The sequence below is a fragment of the Oryzias latipes genome, chromosome 14 (assembly GCF_053564925.1).
Source record: "Oryzias latipes strain Hd-rR chromosome 14, Olatipes_Hd-rR_3.1".
Lineage (NCBI taxonomy): Eukaryota > Metazoa > Chordata > Actinopteri > Beloniformes > Adrianichthyidae > Oryzias > Oryzias latipes.
The window spans coordinates 18,021,435-18,046,393 of record NC_136250.1 but is presented as its reverse complement, the minus strand read 5'-3'; the positions used below and the strand labels follow the sequence as shown (position 1 = coordinate 18,046,393).

Below are 24,959 nucleotides of genomic sequence, written 5' to 3'. Positions count from 1 at the left end.
GTTTTTGTTTTGTTTTATTTTATGTCATTTTAAAAACAAAAAATAAATGATTAAGGTGACTCTGGGGATCATTTCAGGTCAGAAATGAAGTCTGAGCAAAAATGTGAGTTTGGAGAACTGTGGCGCGTGGCTCTGCTGCCCCTCTGTGGCCTCCCCCCGCTCTGGAAGATGCAGGACGGAGACATGCTTCACCTTCTTTTTTTACCCAACAATGTTGGTGTTTACAGCCTGAGGATACAAGCAACTGGTAGCCTTTACAGCTACAAATTATTCTAGGAGTAAATGTTTTTAAAGTTTTTAAATTCAGAACAGTCTCCTGCCTCTAAATCTGCCTCGGAAAATAAAGAAACTGAATTATTTTATGTTTTTATTAGTTTTTTAATTATTACCATTTAGTCTTTTTCATACAGTCTTCTATTGTTTTAGATAATTTCTCCTTTTTTACAAGGGAACTTTAAATGATGAGAGATACATTGATTTTTGTTTCTCTGCTGGCAACAATAGAAATATTTCAGAGTGAAAAGGAAAATTCTTAACACCCTTTTTTGTTTTTGTTCCATTTGATAGGATTTCAGAATGTTGTGATTTTTTAATGTGGATTTTCGTCAGGTGAGAGCAGCACTCTGACAGCTTCATCCCTCATCTGGACAGGGTGATCTATTTATTCTGACTCGGATCAATTCTGTTCTCAGCTCTGTTTGTCACGAGGAGAGCTCTGTAGGTTTAGATCAGCCGGTTGGGATTTTTAGATTTTGGTTTTGTCTGCTGTGAGTAATGCACTATTTTTAGAGGAGAAGCGTGCTTTAGATTTTCAATATAATAAACCAATAGCCAAATCTACGTGACTCCAAAACAAAATAATTTCATGAAACGTTTGTACAGTAATCACAGTCATTAGAAGTCACTTTCATCAAACAGCCAGCGCTTGCTGAGTTTTTTGAACTCTGAGGCCTGACCACTTGACCTTTCCACTCCACCTGTTTTTAATTAAGAGCTAATTAAAAGCGCCACCATGATCAGAGAGCTCAACACTCCTAGGCCCTTTTAAATACAAGGATTCAGGTCTTTGGTGAGTTTCTGTGAGACAATCAGGAGTCATTCTGGGAGCTAAATGTCAGCACAAGAAAATTAAAAAAAAAGGCATAATTTGCTTTAAAGCAATGAAATATTAATCTGCACGTGGGAAGAGCATCACTTTTCTTTTACACAAGTGTTTTTTTCTATCTCCATCCTCACATTTTTGCCTCTTTACCTGATTTTTTTTACACAAAACTGGGAATTTAGGTGTTAAAACAAGCAGATCCATGCATGATCCTTAAATCTAGGCGTTAAATGCAGCTTGTCACAGGCTCTTTGATGGCCTCACCTGGTACCAGCAGCTCTGGGTAAATTTCCCATGAGCCAGCACTAACAGGCTGGATGTGACAGCTCCATGGCGAACACAAACAAGTGCAGAAATTCCACCCCGAGGAGGCACCATGGCAACAACAACAACACTTTGACCGGCAAAAAGGAATAATTAAGAAGTCGGAGGGCTGTCTGCCTCCACCTGCATGTGTCTGAGCGGCAGGCGGAGGATACCTGGCCTCCATGCATATTCATGCTGCAGGAGATCCCCGTCCTCAGCCGGCTAGGACACCTCAGACCCCCACAGCATTTATTAACTGTAATTAAGAGCCAGTCTGAAATGCTGGCATGTTTAATTGCCAATTACAGGTGGGTCAGGTATAGATGGAAATGACAGCTATTTATGTAGAACATCAGCTTGAGAAGTCAAGCTGTGTTTATGCCTTGAAGGGTTGAGAGGGAGAAGCCAGGATCCCGATGCATTGTCGGAATTCAAGAGCAATAATGAGCAATGTTCAGTGGATATGCACTTAATTTTATGTGCATCACTAAATTATCTCCCCACACAGCCATGTAATGGTTGCTCCTCTTTTGAAGCGGAAAATCTTTTTGACAGTGCTATGTAATAGAGTCAATAGTTGATGAGAAGGCTGCTGTGGATGGGGAGATGAGGCACTCAGGTGGCTGTTTCCTCCCAGACTGCAGGCCTAATGTAGCCTTTGGCATGGAAATTGACGTGACATTGATGGGCGCTCGCCTGCCAGCAGAGTCATACGCCTGCACAGCCTTCCAATTCCCTAATAATTGCTGATTAAAAACTAGTTAAGAGTCCATGAAAACTCAAATGTGCATTAACCAAATGACCTTCTGGGAATGGCAAACAGTTTGAAAAGCGGACAACGGCGTGAAGCTGCTCGCTGGACTCTTTTAAGAACACACAGGTGCATCTGTGCTCCTGTTGTGTTTGAGCTGTTGTCTCCTGTCACAGGGCTGACATATCTGATGAAGACTGACATCATCCTCATCATCCTCATTCGCAAGTTTACTATCTGTTCTGCAAAATATAAAAAATAATCATTAAAAAGGCAGGATCACAGGGAAGTTGGGTTTTGTTATTTTAAAGTTAATAGAGGATTAAGGATAATATTCTGGTGCAGCTCTGTGGTGCAGTGAGGAGGACACTCTGGACACTCAGTGAGAGGCGGGCCTCTCTCCTGGGGCCGGTCTGGTTTTTGGCCCGCTGGGGCTCAAACCTGACCTGAGGCATGCTCTCCACATTCTTGTGTCGTTTCTGTTCAGAGCAGCAGTAGCTCTTCTGGTGCCTGTGTGGCTGCTTTCTCTGTTTTTGTGACAGTAGTTTTGTGATTTTAGTGTGTAGACTTTGACGCATTGCTCTGTGCATGTGTGCGTTCTTGTGTGTTTGTAGGCATGTGAGTGGCTGTGTGAGTACATGCTTGACTGTTTGTGTGCGTGCAGATGTGTATTTGTGGAAATGTGTGCATGCATTTATTTTTTGTGTATGGTTGTGCGTGTGTGAGCATGTATGGACAGGGGAATTTGTGAGTGTGCGCTTGAGTATCTGCTTCTGTGCATGTTTGTGTGTGTGTGAGCATGTGTGACTATGTGTGCACGTGCAGTTGTGTGTATGTACTAGTGTGTGCACGTTTACATGCATGTGTTTGCAATAGTGCTTCAGTGTGTTTTTTGATCATTCATATGTGGTACGTTTTAATGAACCTGTGCAACTTATTTTTGTTGTTTTTTTCCTTTGTGTTGTCGTTTTTTGTAATATTTTAATAGTTTAGGAGAATGTTAAGAGTTTTTGGAATAAAAATGTGCTTAATTTTTCTCAATCAAGAATTTGTTTTTTCAAAAATGTTTAATGTGTTGCATGCAAAAAACCCACAATGGTTGAAACATGTTTTTGAAAATTATATTTACACAAAATATCCTTTTTCTCTTTTGTTTTTTATTTCCTCTTTTTGTCTTTCCTGTTTATCTGTCCAAATATTTTCACTTTATCACTTATTTGAAATAAGCAAACTAGACAGACTGAACAAAAACCTTCAAAAGTCGCAACAACAATTAAAAATAAATAGAAAAGTGATCAAACTACTGTAAACTAGTCCTGGGTAAATCATCTGTGGCTGACAGAAATAATCAAGCTAAGGTTTGGTTTAACCAGTGTGAACATATGACTTAAATTACTTTCTGAAACATAATTTGTGATGTAATTAGTTTTTTTTTCTTTTCCAAACTCAGACTGATGGGATAACTGTAATCTCATTACACTGATGTTTCATTATCCCCTTAATAAAAATGATGCTAATTATGATCTAATGCGAGGTTAAGGGTTCACAAATTGTCACTGGATGATTTTGACAGCGTCTTCAGTGGCTCATTAACTCTTTCTTAGTGTTTGTTTTCTTAATTCTATTTCATTCACATGTTCTACATCGTTTGGATCCTATAGAGAGACTTACAGAAACAAAACAGCGCTGAGTTTTGGATGAAACTGTGGTTTTTAAAGTGTCGGATGTTTGCAGCATGAACAGCAGAGGTGACCCATGTGGAAAATCTCCATCCTGCTTCCATCTCTTCTCCCATGTTGGAAGCATTATTTGCTCACAAAAGGCATCAGTTTTGTCCTGGATCACAGAGGATGCAGCTGTCTGTTCATTGTTCATCATTATTGTCTTCATAGATCTGGTGATGCTCGGAATCGATAGTCGCCTCGGAGCAAAACAGCGAGCATCAGACTGTAGAGGCGGGTTAGAGTGACAATTATCACTGGAGGGAAGAGCAGAGACACAGAGCGAACGGCGAGGGAGGTGAAAAGTGTTGTTGATGGGATCATTACTGGTGGATTAATGATTACTTGACTGAAGAAACAACCAGTGTGGTTTCAAGAAGGTTCAACTTCCTGCTTCCAAAGGGGTCTAACAGCCGAATAAAGGTCAAGGTTAAGATGGACCTTTTTTTTCTTTTGTTGTTTTTTATTGTTCTGAAGCCCTTAACAACACTGCCAAAAAAATGTAAATGAGGTGGTTAGTGAAAGATTTTAAAAGCAAGTTAAGAGAAACAGGTGAGATTTTCAAAATAAAACATCTTAAAACTCCTCCTATCTATAAGCATCAAAAAAGTCAAACGTATGCAAATAAAATGATATTCTGAAGCCAAAATAAGAGCAGACGGGTGCAGAGAAACAATTGGATTTCCAGCTTTATCGCTGCAAGAAGAGCAACTGTGATACATGACTGTATCTAAGTCATAACAGTGGCTATTTCATGTTTTCTCCTCGCCTGTGTGTGTGTGTGTCTGCCTGTGTGTTCAGACAACACACCCCCTTATCAATCTCTGCACAATAAGAGAAAACAATTTGCTAATGTTTTGAAAATAGCTTTCCCATCCCGTGCTTCAGCAACAAGAGATGTATGCACAATTTCATAAACACAATCAGTGCGCTGAATGGCGGCACTGATATTCTGTGGAAGAAAAAAAATCTCATTATTGTTCCTGAGCTATAGAAAAGGAGTCAATGGTCCATATCACACCAAATCCCCCTCTCCCTCCCCAGCAGCAGCCCACCAGCACGCAAAGCTTAATTCCAGCGAGCAGTCCCACATCATGCAGCTGCTGCTTGACAGACTGCTGGAGATGACCAGAAAAAAAAAGCAGCAGCAGGGAGGCGGCGGCATCTGCGGGTGATGTTGGTGGCCTGTCGCTCAGCATTCGTGGATCCGCACCCAACTTCAAATGTACGCTTAGCAGCAGCAGGACAGGGTCTCCAGCTCACGAGCAGACTTTAAAGGAAAACAACTGAAGATGAGCTGAATCCATCTGTCATCATCACAGAGCAGAAAGAGCATCTATGTGCTCTTTAAAAAACTTCATGTTTTGTCTCCCCCAAAATCCCCTGGATTAAAATGTAACTTTTATCTTCTATTGTTGTTAAAGCATGAATATTGACCCTTAATGAAAGTGGGACCTGTAGTTTTCTCTAAATGTTTTCTGATTCCTTCCATCTTCATGGATGAGTCGTTTGGATTTTTGTCATTTTTCATCGACTTCCAGCTCCTGTAAAGGTTCTCTCCAAGTTTCCTCCACTTTTTGTCAATTTTTTTATGTTGTTCCAAAGCTTTAGAGAAGTCTTTGGAAGTCCACGGGCAGATGTATTCAGTGTTTATGTAGAATTTACTTTGTAAAATTGGTTTTCATATAAAGTCAAATAGGTTTAAATCAATATTTTTATTCCAAAATTTACTTTACTCTACATAAATTTTCTGATAATCTGATACCTGAAATCACTATTGTGGGACAATTTCATCTATCCTCTTGACCCACTTCACCCCTTTCAGGGTCATGGGGTCACCGGAGCCTGTCCTGGCTACTGTCGGGCAAAGGTGGGGGAACACCTTGAGCAGATTGCCAGTCGCAGTGCCACACAATCACCCACTCACAGCTGGGGACAATTTAGAGCAGGGGTGTTCCAGAAATCAGCTTCAGCCAATAGAAGAGCTTCTGATTTAGAGTCATCAATTAACCCAAGGGTGTCAGAATCCAGGCCTTGAGGGTCAGTTTCCTACAGGTTTTTTTCTACCAACCTGCCACCGTAAGGCTAAACACTCCTGGTCCAGGTAATCAGCAGCAGATCAGACAGGATTTCTGGAGAACCGGCAGGAAGCCGGCCCTTGAGGCCTGGAGCGTGTCATAGCTGAATGAACCTATGAAGCATGTGTTTGGACTGTGCGAGGGGGCCATAGTGCCCAGAGAAAACCCACACATGCATGAGGAGAACTTGCAAAATCCATGCAGAAAGATCCCTGCTTGGATTTGAACCAGGGCCTTTTTGCCATGAGGCAAGGTCCCTGTGTCAACGAGCAGCCCTGGTGTGCTGGTATGGGAAATGTGCAAAATAATTTGGACTTGCAGGCATGCAAAAGTTACGGGGAAGATGAAAATCGGGAGGATTTTAGGAAGCAAAGCTTTGGAGAACAAAGAAAAGATGGAAAAAAGATGGAAAAATAAATGATCTTGAGATTAAATAATCTCCCATAAATCAACTGTCAGACGAACTCTCAAAATCAGATGAAAAAAGTCCCGAAATGAATAAATGCTTGCAGAAAAGATTTTTTCTTTCCAGAAAGTTCATTGCTCTTCGTGGTTTCATGATCTGCTCAATGTCGCTCCCCGATCACTTCGCCCTTAAACCGTCCCACACTGGTAGCGGCTTGAAGCATGACTTCTATTAGATTAGTTATAAACTTCAGCGAGTTCTTCAGGCTGACATTTAAGGATTTAAGCTTTGTGCTGATCATCACAGATCAGTGAACGTCAGCATCTGTTGTCAGAGATGATGTATTCAGAGAGCAGGAAAGCCGGCTGATTTCAGTCACTGTCAAGCATGACTGTATATAAGGGCTTATCAAAATGTGTGGGGGCTCTTGGTGGAAAAATGGCTCCATAAAAAGCTCTTTGACCTGTGAATCTGAGAAATGTCATATGTCCCATTTTTGCTTTTGTGACTTTTTAAACCAAACCAGCAGTAAAAGATAAGTTGGGCCATGGGTTATGGACCATTTGTTACAAATATAAGGTCTGGTAATAAATGTAGTCTGACATTCTCCATCTGGTAACAGATCGGTGTAGGAGAGAGTCAAAGAGTTCAGGCAAACCATGTTTAGTTTCTTAATGTTAATTTTTAAAAATCTAGAGGCTTTCTTTAAAAATCAGCAGAACAGCTTTTTTTTAAATCTATATTCCCACAACAGAAAAAAAGTTTCCAAAAGTTGTGTTCACAGGCAGATGAATGTACAATTATCTATAGCACAATTAGAGGTTAAAGCATTATATTTTTTAAATTAAAAAAAACTTTAAATTTATAATTTAATCTTTGATGTGTTGTAAAGACGCTTTGCCGCTTCTGTGAAAACAAAAGAAAAATGTTTTAAAAGGAGAATGTCCTTTATTTTCTAAAGTGATGCAGTTACGCAATCTTCCACAAGGGGGAGACATTACCCATTAATTGTTTTTTTTACATAAATGCAAACGTTTTAACCCTTGTGCCATCTTAGATGACCCCACCCTTACTTTGACGTGTTCTCCCTACCATGACAAAGGTGGATAAAGGTAGAAAGATTTCATGTAATCCATAGACACCAGTGAAGACCACAAATCATTGAAGAAAAAAGGTTCAGAGCACTGTCTAGTGCAGGGGTGTCAAACATACGGCCCGCAGGCCTTATCCGGACCGCCAGGTAGCTTAATCCGGCCCACACATGAAGAGTAAAAATCATAAGGATGATTAAAAAAGAAAGCAAGTTTCTAGTCCATTTCTGTGGCGAGTTATGATTTTTTAAAGAAATAACCGAAATGTGCAATTCAACCACTAGGGGGAGCAAAGGAAAGGAAAAACAGTTGAAACAGCATATCTCTGCACGTGCCAAAAGCGAAACATAACATCTCTGCGTCTGGGTAGGATGCACCTTGGTTCCCTATGAGCCGTACCGCTGTTATCTTGCTATAAGGATGATCATTAGCGACACCCTAATGACCAAAATGTTGTCAAACGTGAAGTGGAGTGAAGAGCCTTCCAGGAAAAATGGACAGAGTTTTTTCTTTCTTTCACGAAGCTGAATGCAAACCCAAATGCTTTGTATGTCATCAACATCGCAGTTTTCAAAGAATATGACATTAAGCACCACTAAGAGACTTACCATAAAGAAAAGTTTCTGGATTGCTTCAGTGTCAGATGTAAAATATTAAGTCTGTATTCATTTGAATAGACAAACTTTTCTTTAATTGAAATTAATTTTATTTGAGATCCATTGGCACCAAGTGATTAGGCTACTATGTTGATTGAGGCATTTTTTCCAACTGAGTAAAAAACTAAAACAAAGCTGTTATTTTGCCTTTACATTACTGGTCCGGCCCACTTGAGATCAGACGGGTTAAATGTGGCCCGCGAACCAAGATGAGTTTGACACCCCTGGTCAAGTGGGTCTAGATGACCCAACTCCCAATGTTAAAGTGCCTAGGATAGTACAAGGGTTAAACACAATTGCAAACGTTTTTTATGGAGAAAAGTACAACTTCACACAGAAAAAAGTTTTTTAGTGACATAACGCATTTCCTTTGATTTTTAACCTTTTAATCATTTCTCATTATTTATTAAAATGCCAGATTTTTTAAAATGATGTAATGAATTATTATAAATGAAGTATATTTGTATATTTATGTGCCTATTGATAAATCCTAAATATACATAAAATATGACTTAGAACAGGAATAAAAATGAATGAGAAGAGAAGGAAGCTTTTCTAAATTAAGGTTTAGAGGCAGGATGAGGAGGGGGATCATCAGAAACTACCAGTTAGTATTGATTAGGTTAAAGTGTAAATAGGGGATGTCAAGCCTAAAAGGGGAGGAGTTTGGTCACACAGGTAAATATCGCTTTAGATGACCCCACCCTTACATTGACGTGTTCTCCCTACCATGACAAAGGTGGATAAAGGTGGAAAGATTTCATGTAATCCATGGACACCAGTGAGGATCACAAATCATTGAAGAAAAAAAGTTCAGCGCACTGTCTAGTGCAGGGGTCTAGATGACCCAACTCCCAATGTTAAAGTGCCTAGGATAGCACAAGGGTTACAAGACAAAAAATATTTATAAACTTATATGTGGAAGAAAAAAACTGAATTATGAAACATAATTATTGTATTTGGAGATTTTTATTGTCTTCAAATATTTTTACAACACATGAACTTTTCCTTGGTAGGGATAACACATCAACGTAAGGGTGGGGTCATAGGATAGCACAAGGGTTAAGAAAAACTAAATTACATTGAACATATTTCTCCTAAACGGTGGAGGCTTAATTTATTTAATTTCTTCAGGGGTTCATAAACTTCGAATTCTGTAGTTCACCACTGATGCCAGAAGAGGGCGGTGTCGTCTCTTTACTCGCAGCGTTATTAGCTCATTTATGGGACTTGACATAATTTACCATCATATTATAGCCAAACCATCTAGAATCTGCTCCAGACTCAGTACATTTGTTTTGTAACAAATCAACACAAACCAAGATTTTGTTCTTGCTTTTTAATCTGCAGCTTTTCACCAAACATTGTTTTTTTTCCCTTTTGGTTAAACATGGAGAAATGTTTTAAGGTTTCAGTTTGGTAAATAGATGAAGAAAATACAATAAAATACAATTTTAAGATTTCAATTTTCCCCATTCTGTAAAATAAATGCCACAAATTTCAGAAAACAGAAATATCATTGTTTTATTTTTTTAATCTGTTCTCTCTTTTACATACAAATGTGCCGATTTAATCCATGGGTTCAAACAGAGAAAGTTTGTTTTATAGTCAATACTTTGAGTAAAATGAGTTTTATCAATGTATTCATACAGATTACAAAATGTTAGCATTAATGATCCCAAATGTGTTTCTCTAGAGGTTTGAATGTCTTATGGTCAGTCGGGCATTTTCAAGAGTTCAAAACCTTCGTCTGTGACCAGTTTGAAGCTGCATGTCAAACATTTATAAGAATGTACTTTGATTGCTGAAGCTTTTCTTTTTAACCCTTGTGCTATCTTAGATGACCCCACCCTTACATAGACGTGTTCTCCCTACCATGACAAAGGTGGATAAAGGTGGAAAGATTTCATGTAATCTATGGACACCAGTGAAGATCACAAATCACTGAAGAAAAAAGGTTCAGAGCATTGTCTAGTCTAATGGGTCTAGATGACCCAACTACCAATGTTAAAGTGCCTAGGATAGCACAAGAGTTAATTTTGAAATCAACAGAGATTTCTGTTTTACACACCCACGCATGCATTTGTACTGAACAGGGTTAAAGGAATAGAAAAATCTTTTTAAAGAATGACAAAAGCATTTGAATGTTGATGAAACTGATATTTTATTGGAAACTAAAACAGTGAACACTGGAGTTTTATTTGTTTTGTTTTTTTCATTTCGACTATTACATTGTTTGGAATCAGAGGGTTACTGTCATGCTTAAAAAAACAATAACATTGTAATGTGACACTTGTTAAATCAAAACAAAAATAATTAAATAATAAGACTGCTCAACTAAAAAAAAAAAAAACATGAATGCCGACCTGTAAGACAGTAGAAAAAGAAATATTATTGCCTCGTTTTTATGGGCATAAAAGATGGAAAAGTGAAGAGCAAAAACCTTTAAAAAACAAATATCTGCTTGAGATGACACAGGAAGAAGAAAAAAAACAATTATATGCCAGAAGACGGTATCTTTAATGTCTGAATTCTGTAAAGACACATCTTTGTTTCCTTGCTCTCATAGGCAGAAGCTAAAACACTGTACGCCTCAAAACCAAACATTGGATGGGTGAGGGTGAGACAAAAGGATGGGGAAGGGATTTTTAGTCCAGCATTTCCCCATTCCAGAAGACCGATAGGCGGATGAAGAAGCAGCACTTTCGGCTTATGTTGAACATTTTTTTGGGGTGGGGGAGTCTCCTTTTGCACTGTCAAAAAGGAAAGGGGAGGCTCAGCAGCTACAGAAACCTTCTCAGGAAGTGGATTTCTTTAGTTGGGGGGGGGGGGGGGGGGGGGTCCACCCTCGAGCCACACCTCTGTGCGTTTGTCATCAAGTAGCTGAATATCTGAATAGTGCACCTGGTTTTTGAACTGCACCTCAGTCAACACCACAGCAATTAAGAATATATTAAGAGGACCTCTAGATTTAGTGTTTACTTCAAATCTGTTGGACTAAATAATATATTAGCATTGGTTCTACTGTGGAAATTAAAAATGGGTTTAAGGTTCAACTCAACTAAAACATCCTAAAGCTGAAAAAGCTTGATTTTTAATTCTCCTAAGTCTGCATCTACGGATAAATCAAGTTAAAAACACAAAAAAAGAAACATCTCTTTAAGAACGTGTCGAAATATTTCTTTGAGTGAGCTGAAATTACAGTTCTGTGCTAAATCTGACAAGAAGCTTGACTACTACGAGTATACATCAGCAAACAGTCATCCATCCACACCAATGCAGGCCATGACAATCCCAATACTTTCAAATAGGTTCAATGCGCGGGGGGTGGGGGGTGTAAAAAAAGAAAAACAATAAAACAAATGTTACAAAAGATCAAATAAATGGCACATGTGTTTGCTGGAAGCAGGTTTTGAACAATCAAAAAAGCCGTGGAAGTATTTCCTTCCCCCTCAAACAGGCACAAGGACATAAACCGTAAGGGGCTAAATCAAAGTCAAACTTGCATATAATAGGAAGAACTTTCTACGCACTCACCCGACCAATGCCCTCACAAGCTAGAGGCACAGAACCACACAGGCTCCTGCCTCCAACAGTCACACTACTGATCAACCAGCAGCCTGGAGAACCTCTGTTTTTGGTTTGCAGGCTACAATGCCAAACTCTTTTCTCTGTAAATGCATATTCAGCATAGCCTTGCTGCTGTATTAAGTGCTTTGAAAACAAAGGAGAAGAGAAGCTCAAGGTTGTGAGGAGCCAACCTCGTCAAACATGAGCAGGAGCTGATCTTTAAGTTGGATAGAAGCGTCTCCATCCCCCAGGGTGCACTGGCATCACGCTCAGCTGTTCTGCACAAATAAGATTGGGTAAATTTGTCTGTAGATTCTGTGCAACCAGACAAAATGAAGTTTGTATTCAGGGTGAGCCACATCCACAAATACACACACTAAAAAATTAGAAGTATGAATGCTACCAGCAAGGAGCTTTTTTGCTTTGAACTGAAGCAACTGGGCTGAGCGGGACTCAAGTTTTAACCAGCACAGCGCCTCCCACACCTACACGGAGTAGCTCGTCCTCTTGATAAAAAACAAAACAAAAACATGGCTGCAGATGCAAACTTCCCTTTCTGCCCGTGTGCGACGTCGATTTGAGAAGCAAACAGGAGAAGCCCAGCTGGAATTATTCTGCAGAAAAATCAAAAGATGAACAAACCGACCATAGACGCTGCAGGGTCCCAGCAGAGGACGCAGGGGAAGTAGAAAATCATGTACAACCTCATATGGTGATCAATGGCAGCTCTCCTCTGAAGCATTGATTGGATGTGTTGTCATGACAACAGACTGTGTGGAAACAGTCATTTCAGTGGGAGAAAATTACATAAAAAGGGGCCATTTGGCTAAAAACTAAAATAAAATCTTGAACATGGTCATGGCTTTATCAACACTACCTGAGATACATTTAATAATTCTGTATTTAACTTTTTTTTTTTTAAGTAACAGCCCAAAGTCATTCTTTCAAGGATTAATGCTAGTACATATAGATTTTCTAAGTATTTATGATAAAGGTCATTTGTTTACATAAAGTGCCGTTAATCCACACACGAACCAAATCCCATCGTTAACGTTTAGGAGGAAAAAGAACCGGAGCGTTCGCTTGTGCAGTCCTGATTTGAAGTTGGTGATTAGGGTGAAGCCACAGCTGAGCGACGGAGGGATTTGGGGGTCTTTTTCACCCAAGGTGAAGACCTGAAACAGGCCGCTTCCACCTGCGTTTTGGGTGGTCAGTCTGTGGCTCACCCATGTCACGTGATGTTTGCAGCACAAACTCCTCTTTACATTTCAACAGTGTGATGAGGCTGAAAAGCTGGGATTGTTATTGCAGTTGTGCAGAGATGAACTGTGACGTCGGACATGTGCACCTGTAAACACGCAACAGAACCCAAGAAGCAGAACGGTAAAGAGCATTAAAACGCTGACAAGGGAGAATGCATGTTTCTATGACAGAGGAGGTAAACACAGTTATGGGAGAATCATTTGTAGACGTATCCTGAGTGTTGTGAGCCCAAATTGCACATTACTGGAAGCAACAGAAATCACTTTTAGGAGCCGACACGTTTTTATGCGCGCACACCCACACACGTACCCAGAAAACGTCCGTGAACCCGATGAGCGTCTGCGTGAAATATCTGATGAAATTGAAATGAAAAGGTGGTAGATTTAACAGATGTTCAGAGCTAACAGAGCGAGGCTGAAGGGGCGTAACTTTTGTTCAGATTGGGCACTGTAGTACCTGCGCTCTGAGCCCAAACAACAATAATGCAAATAACACTTGGGTTAAGTCTGCTAAAACAGCATTTCGTTTCAGATATCTGGGTTAAAGATGGGGTTTCCTTTTCAGGGGGACGGGGCCTCATTTATCAGGTGGGACTAGAATTCTACCAGGGCTCCAAACACCTTTATTCCACCTTTTGAAAGGCATTCTTCTAGTGTCTTCACCTGTCATTCACAATGAATTCAAGTTTGTACACGGATGTGTATGCGTAACGTCTAAAATATGTACAATAACTCATCTGAATGCGCCAGAAACAAAAATGATGGAGGCATCCCACGGCCAGACTGACGACCCCCACAGTTCTATGGGGTAAAGGCTTATGGAGGTGCAGTCCAACACACCTTCCTTTGTAATGTCATCCCTTCAGCCATAAGACAAGTATCAACCACTGCTCTGAAGACGGAGAGTCCATTCATTATGTTGCAGAGGCACCGATCAGCTCCTCATACGTCCTTTTTGAATGTTTGTCTGACGCCCCCCCCTCTCAAAGTTCTGTTATTACACCCAAGAATCCCAGGAAAATCATGCTTGACTATCAGTGTCTTCACAATTGGCGGTTGATTCATCCAAAAGGATTTGAGTTTTCCAAGGTAAATAACTGCAGCACCCAGAAGAGGAGACGGTGAGAAGTGAAGATGATCTGCCTCACTGACCCGGTCCATCCTTGGTCTCATCATAAATCACTATTCTTTTTGGATCTGCAGCAGAGACACAAGAGAAAAGACTGTTGGAAAAAAACAGCCCCAAACAGATATGACATAACAAAATAGCTGCTTTGGTTCAAAAACAATAAATCACTGAAAAGACTAAAAATGGGATTTAAAAGAATAAACGATTTGATACTAAACATTTAAATATTGCAATAATATTGTGAAAAATTTGCTTTAGACAACTAACAACTTTAAAAGTACAGTTTGGTTAATATTGTTTCCAAAGGGGTTGCAAAAGTGAAGTTTTATACAAAAATAGTTTTAAAAATGTATCCTCTTTCATTCAATCTTCTCAATATCTATAACTAAAAAAGGGACTTTTTGTTTAACAGCAGAGTTCTAACATTTTTAATACTTTCTGCTCTCCTTTTTTATATTTTGTTTAATCAAGTTTGTATATATTTATGACTACCAAGAGTGCAGTTTCCCTAATATCTGGCGCCCCCTTCAGGAGAGCTAAGGCATAGATTAAAAAACACCCGAGTAAAGTCCTAATGAGGGCACTGCTGATGCGTTCACTTTTTTAATTCTCCAATTCTTCCAATTCTCATCTGCTCCTGGAGTGGAAATCTCCATCAATGCTGCGCTTGTTAAAAGGGTTACTCCAAGAGTTTTATACCCATACATGTGTCTATGAATTCTAACAGCTGCTCCACAAACCCAACTATTCCACTGTCATGGGTGTCTGTTCTCTAGTTATAAGCCTGATTCCTGGATGAGTTGAAACTTAAAAGAAAATTCCCTGAGAAAAGTCAACACCAAATGTTAATGCACGAAAAGTAGGAGAAAAGTTCGTTTAAGACTCAAACCCATCAGGGTCACAAACTGTTTTTGTTTGGAGACAGATCAGCCTCCAACACTGGACTGACAGCTTTATGACCCGTTTCTACTGCGGTGCAACGAAACGGTTTAACTCACTGACTGCACTTTTACCCAGCCATAATAGTCCAAAAAATGCCCCCAAAAATTGTAAAAGTTATTGTGTTATTTTTCAATCATCTAGAAGGAATCAGATTCCTAAAGATTCTTAGCTCTCAGGTGTTTTGCAGACCAAAACAATCAACATGAGCTGCCGAGTTATGATTTGAAGCTTTTGATAAACTCACATTACATTGCAATCATGTTTCAAAGGGAAAATAAGATCTGAAGCATTTAAGGTTTTTGCTCAGCTTTTACAGAAGGGTTTATTATAACAGTCTAATGCTTTTATTATCAGCAGCTGCTTAAATATGCAAACAACCTTAATGCTACTTTTTTCTAAATTTGGGGAATAAATTTAGCCATGATTCCTAAAAACAAGAACATATTTCATATGACCTTACTAATCACATTTTAAAAAGTCAATAGAATTAAGATGCATTGAGAAAATAAATGTATTTACCTTGTTTTTGAATGTGGAAAATGAATTCCATTTCTGCAGAAAGATAAACACACACGTCATCATCTGTCACACAAATAATGCAATGTTGTTGTTTTAAATCTCAACACCAGAATAATCCAGACGCCCTTTGTTAACCCTTTGACGCCTATAAATGAAAAGATGCATCAAACCCCTTTAATTTAGCAAATACATGAAAGCAAAAACACAACGGATTTTTTTTTCATTGCTGAGAATAATAATTGCTGATAATAATAATAATAATTCAGTCATCAAGGGGTTACACTTTTTATGAGGTTACAATTAAATTCTTATGGTTGCTTGAATCCCAAACCCATCATATCTTTACATTTTTTTCAGCTTCCTATAAAGCAGCTTTGAAAAAATAAAATTCAAACAGAAACAAAACTTTAAACTTTGATGCTCATCATCTCAAATGAGATAATTCATTCCAGGCATCATGTAATTCAGAGATTATATTTATATGCAAATGCATTTTAATGATAAGAGCATCAGTGCAATAACCTGGTTTTGAATTTAAAGTGCATCAATACCTGCTGCTCTGTCCGATCAGATAAAAAGATATTTAAAATCTTCTAAATGAATACATCTCATCTTCTATGAAAGTTGGTTGAAAAGTTGTAAAAGTCTGTTACCTTTAGTGTGATAGGTGACAGCAGCTTTAAGGTCAAAGGAGCCCAAGCTACACCTCCTGCTAGTGTCTTTAGAATGGATCTGTTCTTTAGGAGAGCCAAACAACAGCGTGGTCTGTTGGCCCTGTGCAGACTTGGCACCGTTGTCTTTACTGGAGGTTGACATTGAAGTAATTGCACCCTTGGTCTCAGCTTTAGTCTTGCCCTGGCTACAAGGAAGCAACTTTGTCTCCTCCTCGCTGACCATGCAAGCAGGAGAACAGGGGTTTGATGCTTGGCAAGGGGCACAAGTTCTTTTCTGCGAGTCTTGAGACAAAGTGCAAGATTCTACCAATGACGGCATAGCGTTGAGGCAAGGATGGGTGGTCGTGGTCGTCACAGCCCTAGCCTCGCTCTGAGAAGTCACAGGAGTCTGGTCCTCCGCAGCTATGAGCCCGTTTCCTCCGTCCAGCCCCAAGTTGGGTTCGTTGATGAAGGACAGCCCCCACTGATTCTGAAAGATGTCTCTCAGGGCTTTCTGATTTGTCTGAGCGGCCGGTGGGTCAAGGTGACGAGCGCTGGGGAGCAAAGGTTGCATATTTAAAGGGTAGATTAAAAGAGAACACTTCTGAAGTTCATAGGTTTCTCCATCGACAGGACTGGTTGTAGAGCTACAGTTACTGTCCACAGACGTTGCTACATTCTCGCCACTTGGAATAGATGGAGCTGATTGAAGACTACTAGCAGCAGGAGCAAAAAAGATCCCCACAGTCGGGCAGCAGTTTCCATTTCCAGAAACAGGACCATTAGTAAAGCTAGCTGAGGTGATCGTTTTCATAGCAGACATTGGAACCTGTGACATTCTCACAGGAGGAGGAGCTGCCTCTTCTCCACCTTGAGCTACTTTGAGGTTCTCTTTTACTTTACTTGCATAACTGATCTTGGGAACAATTTTAGCACTGCTATTGTCCACAGGAAAAGCTGGAAGGGGCTTAAACAAAGTCCACGAGTCCTCTTTAGAAGGTGAGGAGTTCTTGCCTTTCTGCTTTTCCTCCATTTTTTTATTAAAAGTGGCAGCTGCTTTGCCGTCAGAGTTTTTCCTCTGACATTCGCCAGGTGCAGCTGACTGGGTTTCTGCTTTATGGGTGGATTTAAAGCCATCAGTTCTACAGGAGAGTCCTTTCTCGGCCGGATCAAGGTTCAAAGCCCTTTGTTCCTGCATACTGTTGCTGGGTTGCGCGTCCTTCTCCTTTTCTTTTGTCACATCAGCAAAGTTCTTGACGTTGTTACACCGGGTCCTGCGTTTCTTTGGGGTGGTGTATCCACCCTCAGAGCCGCTCCCATCGTTATCCTTGCTAGAGTAGCCATTTGTAATTAAGCCACAGTTTACAACACCGTTCTGAAGCAAAGCAGAGTCTTTCTTCTCTGAAGGCTGGGCCTCGTGAGGACTCAAATCTGGGGTCTTTTCCTTCTCATTTTTAAGGTCCATAGTCTTCTTGTAGTCCAATCCTTTGTTGCTTACTTTCATAGCGGGTGCGTGGTGTCTCTGTGTTCCCTTTTGCTTCACATGCGAGTTACTCAAGTGTCTGTTACCATTGCTGCTTGAAGAATGGAGCATACCAACAGCATCAGGTAGGTGTGCGTTCTTCTCCCCTTCCCCGTCACTGACGTTTACTTTTTTATTGCCTGCAAACAGAATTTAAGTCAGTATATGCTGATATAATAGTCTATCAATGATTTCAAAAATATACAAAAGATGTTACACCAAAAGCAAACTCCAATGTGTAACTGAGCCTTACCCCTACACCTTAACCCTTGTGCCATCTTATAGGGTCCAGATGACCCCACCCTTAGATTGACATGGTATCCCTACCACGACAAAGGTGGATAAAGGTGGAGAGGATTTCATTTAATCCGTGGACACCAGTGAAGATCACAAATCATTGAAGAAAAAAAGGTTCAGCGAACTGTCTAGTGGGTCTAGATGACCCAACTCCCAATGTTACAGTGCCTAGGATAGCACAAGGGTTAAAGGCCCTGAAAAGGGGGTAGAAAATGCAATAAACCTGCAACTGTTTAATGCACAAAATATGAGTGAATACACTGTTAAAAATATAGACATTAGGAAATAACATTTCCAATGTGTAACCCTACCAGACTCACAGAAAAACGCAAGTTATAAGATGAAACTGTTCCTAGAAATAAAAAATAACTTCATATTTACACTAAAAATTCAAAATAAATCTTTGCTACTTTAGTTTTCTAGATTACAATTAAGTACAGACTTTGTTTTTTTACACCCTTTCATGCCCTTTGAATTTGAAAAGTCTGCAACACTTCTGCTTACACTTTCATATAAAAGAGAATTGGAAAACCCTTCAAACATGCGGGGTGATTCCATCTTTTCTTCTTACAGAGCTAAATTCACTCAGTTTTCTGGATTTTTTCCACAATGGTTTAGTCCACGACTTTTTTCATTTAAGTAAAAAGGCCTGACATTCAGTAAAGAATCAATACGCCAATGTTTACCTTATAATTAAAAACTGTGGCTTATGCATGACTTTGGTAAAAACAAACAGAACATTTTTAAGAGGCCAAGAGTGGAAAAACTCAACAACTTCCTTATGAGAAAATGTCAGGTCATCATTCTAAAACCACATTGATGATTTGGCTGAACAGATAATATAAAAATAATCAAAGCTATTTTTTGTTGTCGATGTTATAATTGTGAATTTAAAATTGAAAAAAAGACATAACCTAAACCAAAGTTGATAACTGTGAGAAACATCACAACCCTGCATCCAAGTGCACACCTGGATCATAACAACATTCTGAGAAAAGACTAAAGAAAAAAAAATTGAAAATCTTTAACTGCAAGAAACTAATAAAAAAAAAAAAATCTTGTAAGCCATAACGCGCATACACAAACACACGCGCACATATACAAATAATTGGTTTAAGAGCTTTTGATAAGCAGGTGTTCGCTTTATGAAGCTTTGCACAGTCAATGAGTCGGTCTCCAAGTTATCCCCTCTATACAAAAAATCATATGAGAATGCACTTATATACATTCTAAAGCTTTGCATTGTTTACTTCATAAAACCATTTTTAGTACTTTACATCAGCTAAACTACAACTAATATTCAGATCAAGAAAGAAAACATGGTATTTCCTCTTACTTTGTGTAGTTATTTAATTTACATTAGTGGCCGTTCACGTTAAATAACATTTCTACTAAATAATGGTAAATGCCGTATACTTATTTAGTGCTTTACAAGCTTTTTAGAAGGCCCAAAGCGCTTTACAGTCACAGTCCCATTCACCCATGCACACACACTGGCGCCAACCTTCCACCAGAGGTAAGGTGGGGTTCAGTGTCTTACCCAAGGACACCTTCCTGCAATCTTTTGATCAGAGGTCGACCCCCTTCCACTGTACCAAGGCAGCCCGTAATAATGACATGTTAATTTTGACATAAAACTAAACAAGTCTATTTTTAGGTTGATGTTGCCTTTATTTATACGTTTGGTTGGTAAAGGATATTCATGGTTAAAGCAGCAGAAAATGCTTTTTCAGATGACCTGCAAACATGTATGAATGGCACAAACGAATTACAAATATGACTCTGCAGCTATATTGTTACGCAATATCAATACATATTAGAAAACATGTTATTTTTAGGTCTCATCAACTTTACTCACTTGAGTTCTAAGTTAATTGGAATTAAACATAAATCAGTACTTTTTGGAGAAATCAATATAATTTTTTGTATCAAATTACCTATACTTGTAAGTTGAGGTGTAACAATTAATCAACATAACTGATTAATTGATTTCTACTTCTACGATCCAACCAGATTGATCTGTCTGAGACAGGTTGTCAACCAATCGACCTACAACAGTATAAAATCGTTTCAAAATGAGACAAATTAATTATAATCATTATCGGAATTTAGCATTTGCATCACAGCAGACAAAACACACGTGATGTAAGCAAAAAATGATCAGTCTATTATTCCAGTCCAATATGTGGAAACACTTTGAATTTAGCAAAGACATGCGACCATACAGTGTGCTAGAATGTTCTAAAAATGTTCCCTTTGGATTATTTTGATGTGGAGAAACAACAGTGGACTGAACTTTAGGAAATTAAGAGGTGAATGGATTTTACATTAATTCTTGTTTACTTGTTTGGTTGTACACACATTTAATTTACACTAGATTATCTTACAAGAAATACAAGGAATCTGGAAAACTTCACCTGCACTGTTCAGTACCAGGTATTTCTGAGTCACACTGGAGGAACTTTTGGCTAAAGATGTCCTGGATCCATTTTAGGTCAGTAAATCGTTTCAGATCAAATGAACCAATACAGACTATGAATTGTACTGGCAACCAGAAATTAGGATATGAATCGAATCATTACACCCAGATTCATGAGTATAATCTCATCCAGTTCACTTCCATGTTCAATAACAGGTTTTTGAAATTTCAGTTGATCATTCAGTACCAACATCTCGTATATACAGCTCGTTGTGAATAAAACTGATCTTGTTTTAATTAGTCACATCCTTGATATGCTGCAGTTGACGCTGATGTCATTGTCCCACATTGGACGTGTGTGATGACCTATGCTTATTGTGCTGTAATTACTTAAGCATGGGAACCGCGGTGCAAACGTGGGACTTTTCCCTTCACGGGATTTCTCCAGCCGAATGTTTGTGGACAAAACACGCGAGATTCCCCACACAGAATAAATCACTTTTGCTTTTTAGTAAACAGTGTTTTACAGCAGTCAGTTTTCTGAGCCAATTCTTCCACGCTCCACGGCTGCAAACACAGTCAGTCAGGCAGCATCTTGCGTGACTTCACAACACGCGATAGGCCTGTCAGACAGCTAATGCTAGCGGAATGTCAACCAACCAGTAGCTCGCTCAACACTAGCGCACTTTCAGACGACTCCCTGGTTCCGTTATTTTCAGTCCCCGGCGGCAATTAGAGAAAGCATGAACAAATAGAGATGGGCAATGTAGCTACTCGGAGAGCAAAAGCAGCATTAGCTTACAGTCCACGTCTAACATGGCCGACAGGAAATGGGAGCACAGAACATTCCAGCGGAGCCGGCTCGGTTTCCTAACTGGACTCGAAACCGATACACTACAGGAGGTTGAAGTTTGGAGGAAGACTAAGTTAGTCTCTACAGACACAGGGTGGCACAAATAAAGCTTTTATTAGAGGCGTTAGCTAAAATAAAATCGGAAAGCAAAGCCGGCGCACAAGGTCAATCCCTGATATGTCAAACCAACTGTCACGCAACGTCAGCTTTAAAAAAGCGTGAGTTTCTCGTGTGACAGAGGCCTAGCGTGGCTCTCCTCGAGCGAGCCACCGAACTGCCACGGCGGTTCTGAAAATATTCAACCGTGCAACCAACAATCAGCAGGATAAAGCTTCAATTGTGGGAACTTAGCGAGGGCTCGTGCGCTCGTTGACATTAGCCAACTGAAGCTAGCAACAAGCTGACTTTTCGGGACGGCCTAACCTGTTTTCTTCGCCTGCGTTTCCTGATGCTGGCACTGGATGTGGCTCTGATCATGTTTCAGACGAAGTGTGTGTTGAGTATAGTTTCTGTCCTCTCCGTGGTGATGGTTTTGCCTGTCTTGTGCCCGATCTTTGGGCTGTTCCTCCATTGAAGTGAAGAATGTCGGACTGGTTGAGGCGGTGTTAGCTCCCTCTTAGTGCCGAACAGTCCAATCACTACCAGAGTGAAACGGAAGCTATTTGAAGCCCGTGTAAACGTCAGCAGCAAATGTCTAAAAATGGCTCTGTTTTGGGTGGTCACCGCCACTTAAATCCACGTCCAGACCCTCTGTTGGCCATTGCAGATCATATTCAAGCGCCTTTGTCGATCAAATCTGCATTTTACTCTAGAATTAGAAGTTAGGAGAACAATAACCCCCCCTGTCAGGGTAGGAAATAACGGGGTGGGGTTCGTGCATGAGCCAAAAATCATATGACCCGAGGCGCTGCCACGTCTCCAGCCAGTGGACAACCTTTGATGGAGGGTCAGCCTTTAAATAAATGCTTTTTGTTTGTTTTAAGTCTTCTAACTGCTGTTTAATATACATACATACGATCAGATACATAAAATATTGGACTGTTTCAAATTTGTAGAATTGACAGTTGTTAAATCAAGAACTTAGTTCAAAGGGGTTTCGCCTCAATTAAACTCAATTCTCCTTTTCATTGTAATCATAAGATTTAAAACACGGGATTGCAGTTATAAATATCTAGAAACAATAATAGGATAGTTTCTTCATTTATGCTTTAAAAAATGAAAGAAAAAGTGTAATAAAAAATACTCGTAAATTTGTTAAGTTTTAGAGTTAATTGAAGCGCCTCACTTTTCAAAAAGTGGGAGAAGTCTGGAATCTTTGAACAGCTCACGCGTTTAGATAATCGTTGAAACAATGCCATCTAGTGGCCACGAGTGGAAGTCCTCAGATTATAATCTCTATTATGAAATTGGCTATAAATAAATATTTCAGATCAAAGCTTTGTCTATTTTTTAAGTTTGAGATTAAAATACATTACAAAAAATACAGCTTTAACATTACATAATTTATAAGCCACCATTAAGACAATTAATCATACAAAATATGTTTTAAATAGCTAATATTCACAAATGATGAAAGTTAAGAATCAAGCAACCTTTATTCACTTCTTCCCTTCTGTTCAGTTAAAGCACTCTCTTGATTCCAACACACTTTTACTGCTGATGTATGCAGTCCTGGCCCCCTTCCACTTGACAGCTACTTTTATATGAAATATTCATATCACTGCTTCATTTAACAGCAAGATTTATTTTTAAAAATGGAAGGTTTCCAGAGAACAGTACTCTCCAGGCACTTGGTTAAACATATCCTGGACACTATTTTTAAAATAAATATGTTGGCAGGTTTATGGCAACTTTTGCCACTTTTTTTCTTTTTTTAAATCAAATGATCCCTCAGATGATTTTTTATGGAGGAAAAGCAAAGACCTGTGCAATAATGGGATAAGAAAATTAATATTTGTTTAATAAAAGTTATTCACTCTAATTTACATTTGTATATCATTTCATCAAGAAAGAGTTGACCATATAGTTAATGTCTTATTTCTGACAAAAGTATTTGGTTTTCTTTTAGACACAATATGAGCACCCTTTCTGACAACTTGACAGAAAAAGTCAAGCTAAGTGCAGTATTTCAACAAAGAATCATGTGCCACGGCACAACCGAGTGAGCAATTTCATAAAGCCTATAGAAAATATGAAATTATGATTTGTAAAATTATTTTTCTTAACGAAATGAGGTGTGATGTGTAATAGAGGAGTTTCAGCTTAAATTAAATGAAAGGTGTACAAAACTGTGGTGACACCAGCCATGTTGTTTGGCCTACAGACAGATGCACTGAGGAAAAGACAGGAAGCAGAAATTGAGCGATGAAGATGCTGAGGTTCTCTTTGGGAGTGACCAGGACGGATAGGATCAGGATGAGGAAATCAGACAGACAGCACATGTTGGAGGTTTTGGTAATAAAGTCAGGGAGGCCAGACTGAGATGGTCCGGATGTGTCCAGAGGACAGACGGTGAATATATTGGTAGAAAGATGCTGAGTGTAGAGCTGCCAGGCAAAACGTCTAGTGGAAGACCAAAGAGGAAATTTATAGATGCATCCAAATAAGATGTGAAGGTAGCTGGTGGAGGACACAGAAGATAGGGTTAGATGGAGGAAGATGATTCACGGTGGCGATCCCTGAAGGGAAAAGCCAAAAGGAAAACAAGATTTCTCTTAGTGAAATTCCTTTTCTTTGCTTTTAGAACATTTTCATGTTCTAAAAATGTATTTTGAAAATCTGAAGGTATTCATGTTTTCTTTAGGCATAAATACTGACCACTAAGTTTGAAACCAACCAACAAAAAGTAAAATAATTCTGTCTTTTTTATTAATAAATTGTCTATCAGACGGCTCCAAATGCATTTTAAATATTACGTGATCATTGCAATGTCTGAAACTATGAATTTATTCATCTGCTGCTAAAATTATTTTCCCAGGGCTGTAAGTAAAAGTGAGGCTGACCCAGCGACACAGGTGAAAGTACTGGTTTGAATGTTGTGTCAGTAAACAGCTCAAATCTGGATGCCCAACTATAAAAGAAACTTCAGGAATTTTACAAAAAACCTTGGAAAGAGGGTTGACAGTTGCCATTTGCACATGTACACACGTGTAATCCAGAAAGCACAAGTGCTAACCAAAGTGCATTCCTTTGGAAGTAATAAAAGTTTAAAAGAAACCAGCAGATTCTTCCATGTCATGGAGCTTCCCAGCAGCTCTGCACATGCAGTCAGATTTCATCTTGTACAGCTTAGCAGAGGCCTCTGAGTCTGTAAATGTTTCAGTGAAGAGAGCAGAACTAAGAGAATCCAGAGGACTTTTCTGATCCTTGCTCTGCACCTTTTTACTTGGTGGCCTGGAGATCCTCATGTCGTAGAACTTTGTAGGTGAGCCAGTAGAGGACATTAAACACCAGGAAAGTCATGGGAAAAAGCGCTCGGGAAATTGTGTCAATCCGTTTTGCCCGTTCCACGAAGCGCCTCCGTATTTCATAGAAGCCCAAACCAGGAGGCAAATCTGCAAAGACAGGTGTGGCATCCATTTCTGGGCCTCTTTCTGTTGATAGTGCAAGGCCAAAGCTTTGCAAGAGGTAACCCTGCTGTGCCAGTTCCTCCTCCTGATCAACAGAAGCACAATACCAGAAA

General features: G+C 39.4%; 2 protein-coding genes and 1 long non-coding RNA gene across 5 annotated transcripts in view; 1 reads left to right on the top strand and 2 right to left on the bottom strand.

The window, feature by feature from the left end:
• Positions 1-10,250: 10,250 nt before the first annotated feature.
• Positions 10,251-22,208, bottom strand: nufip2 (nuclear FMR1 interacting protein 2). Of its 2 annotated transcripts, none has more exons than XM_004076555.5 (4): positions 21,701-22,208; positions 16,187-17,848; positions 15,534-15,566; positions 10,251-14,140 (listed from the first exon to the last, which is right to left on the bottom strand). In XM_004076555.5, exons 1-4 carry the CDS (start codon positions 21,846-21,848, stop codon positions 14,088-14,090), a joined length of 1,896 nt encoding a protein of 631 aa, XP_004076603.1. In that variant the 5' UTR covers positions 21,849-22,208; the 3' UTR covers positions 10,251-14,087. The 2 variants fall into 2 exon arrangements, with proteins under 2 accessions (XP_004076603.1, XP_078787419.1); XM_078931293.1 differs by having other exon boundaries at positions 20,423-21,869.
• LOC105355632 (uncharacterized) overlaps positions 21,627-24,959 on the top strand; it is a 23,237-nt gene continuing 19,904 nt past the window's right edge. Inside the window, exon 1 of the long non-coding RNA XR_013647639.1 lies at positions 21,627-21,766. This is a non-coding gene — a long non-coding RNA (uncharacterized LOC105355632). The remainder of the gene's footprint in view (positions 21,767-24,959) is intronic.
• Positions 23,212-24,959, bottom strand: part of glra4b (glycine receptor, alpha 4b) — a 12,437-nt gene continuing 10,689 nt past the window's right edge. For both annotated transcript variants that reach the window (XM_020708990.3, XM_020708993.3), the window contains exon 10: positions 23,212-24,931. In XM_020708990.3, coding sequence (XP_020564649.1) covers positions 24,659-24,931 — 273 coding nt within the window. In that variant the 3' untranslated portion in view covers positions 23,212-24,658. The remainder of the gene's footprint in view (positions 24,932-24,959) is intronic.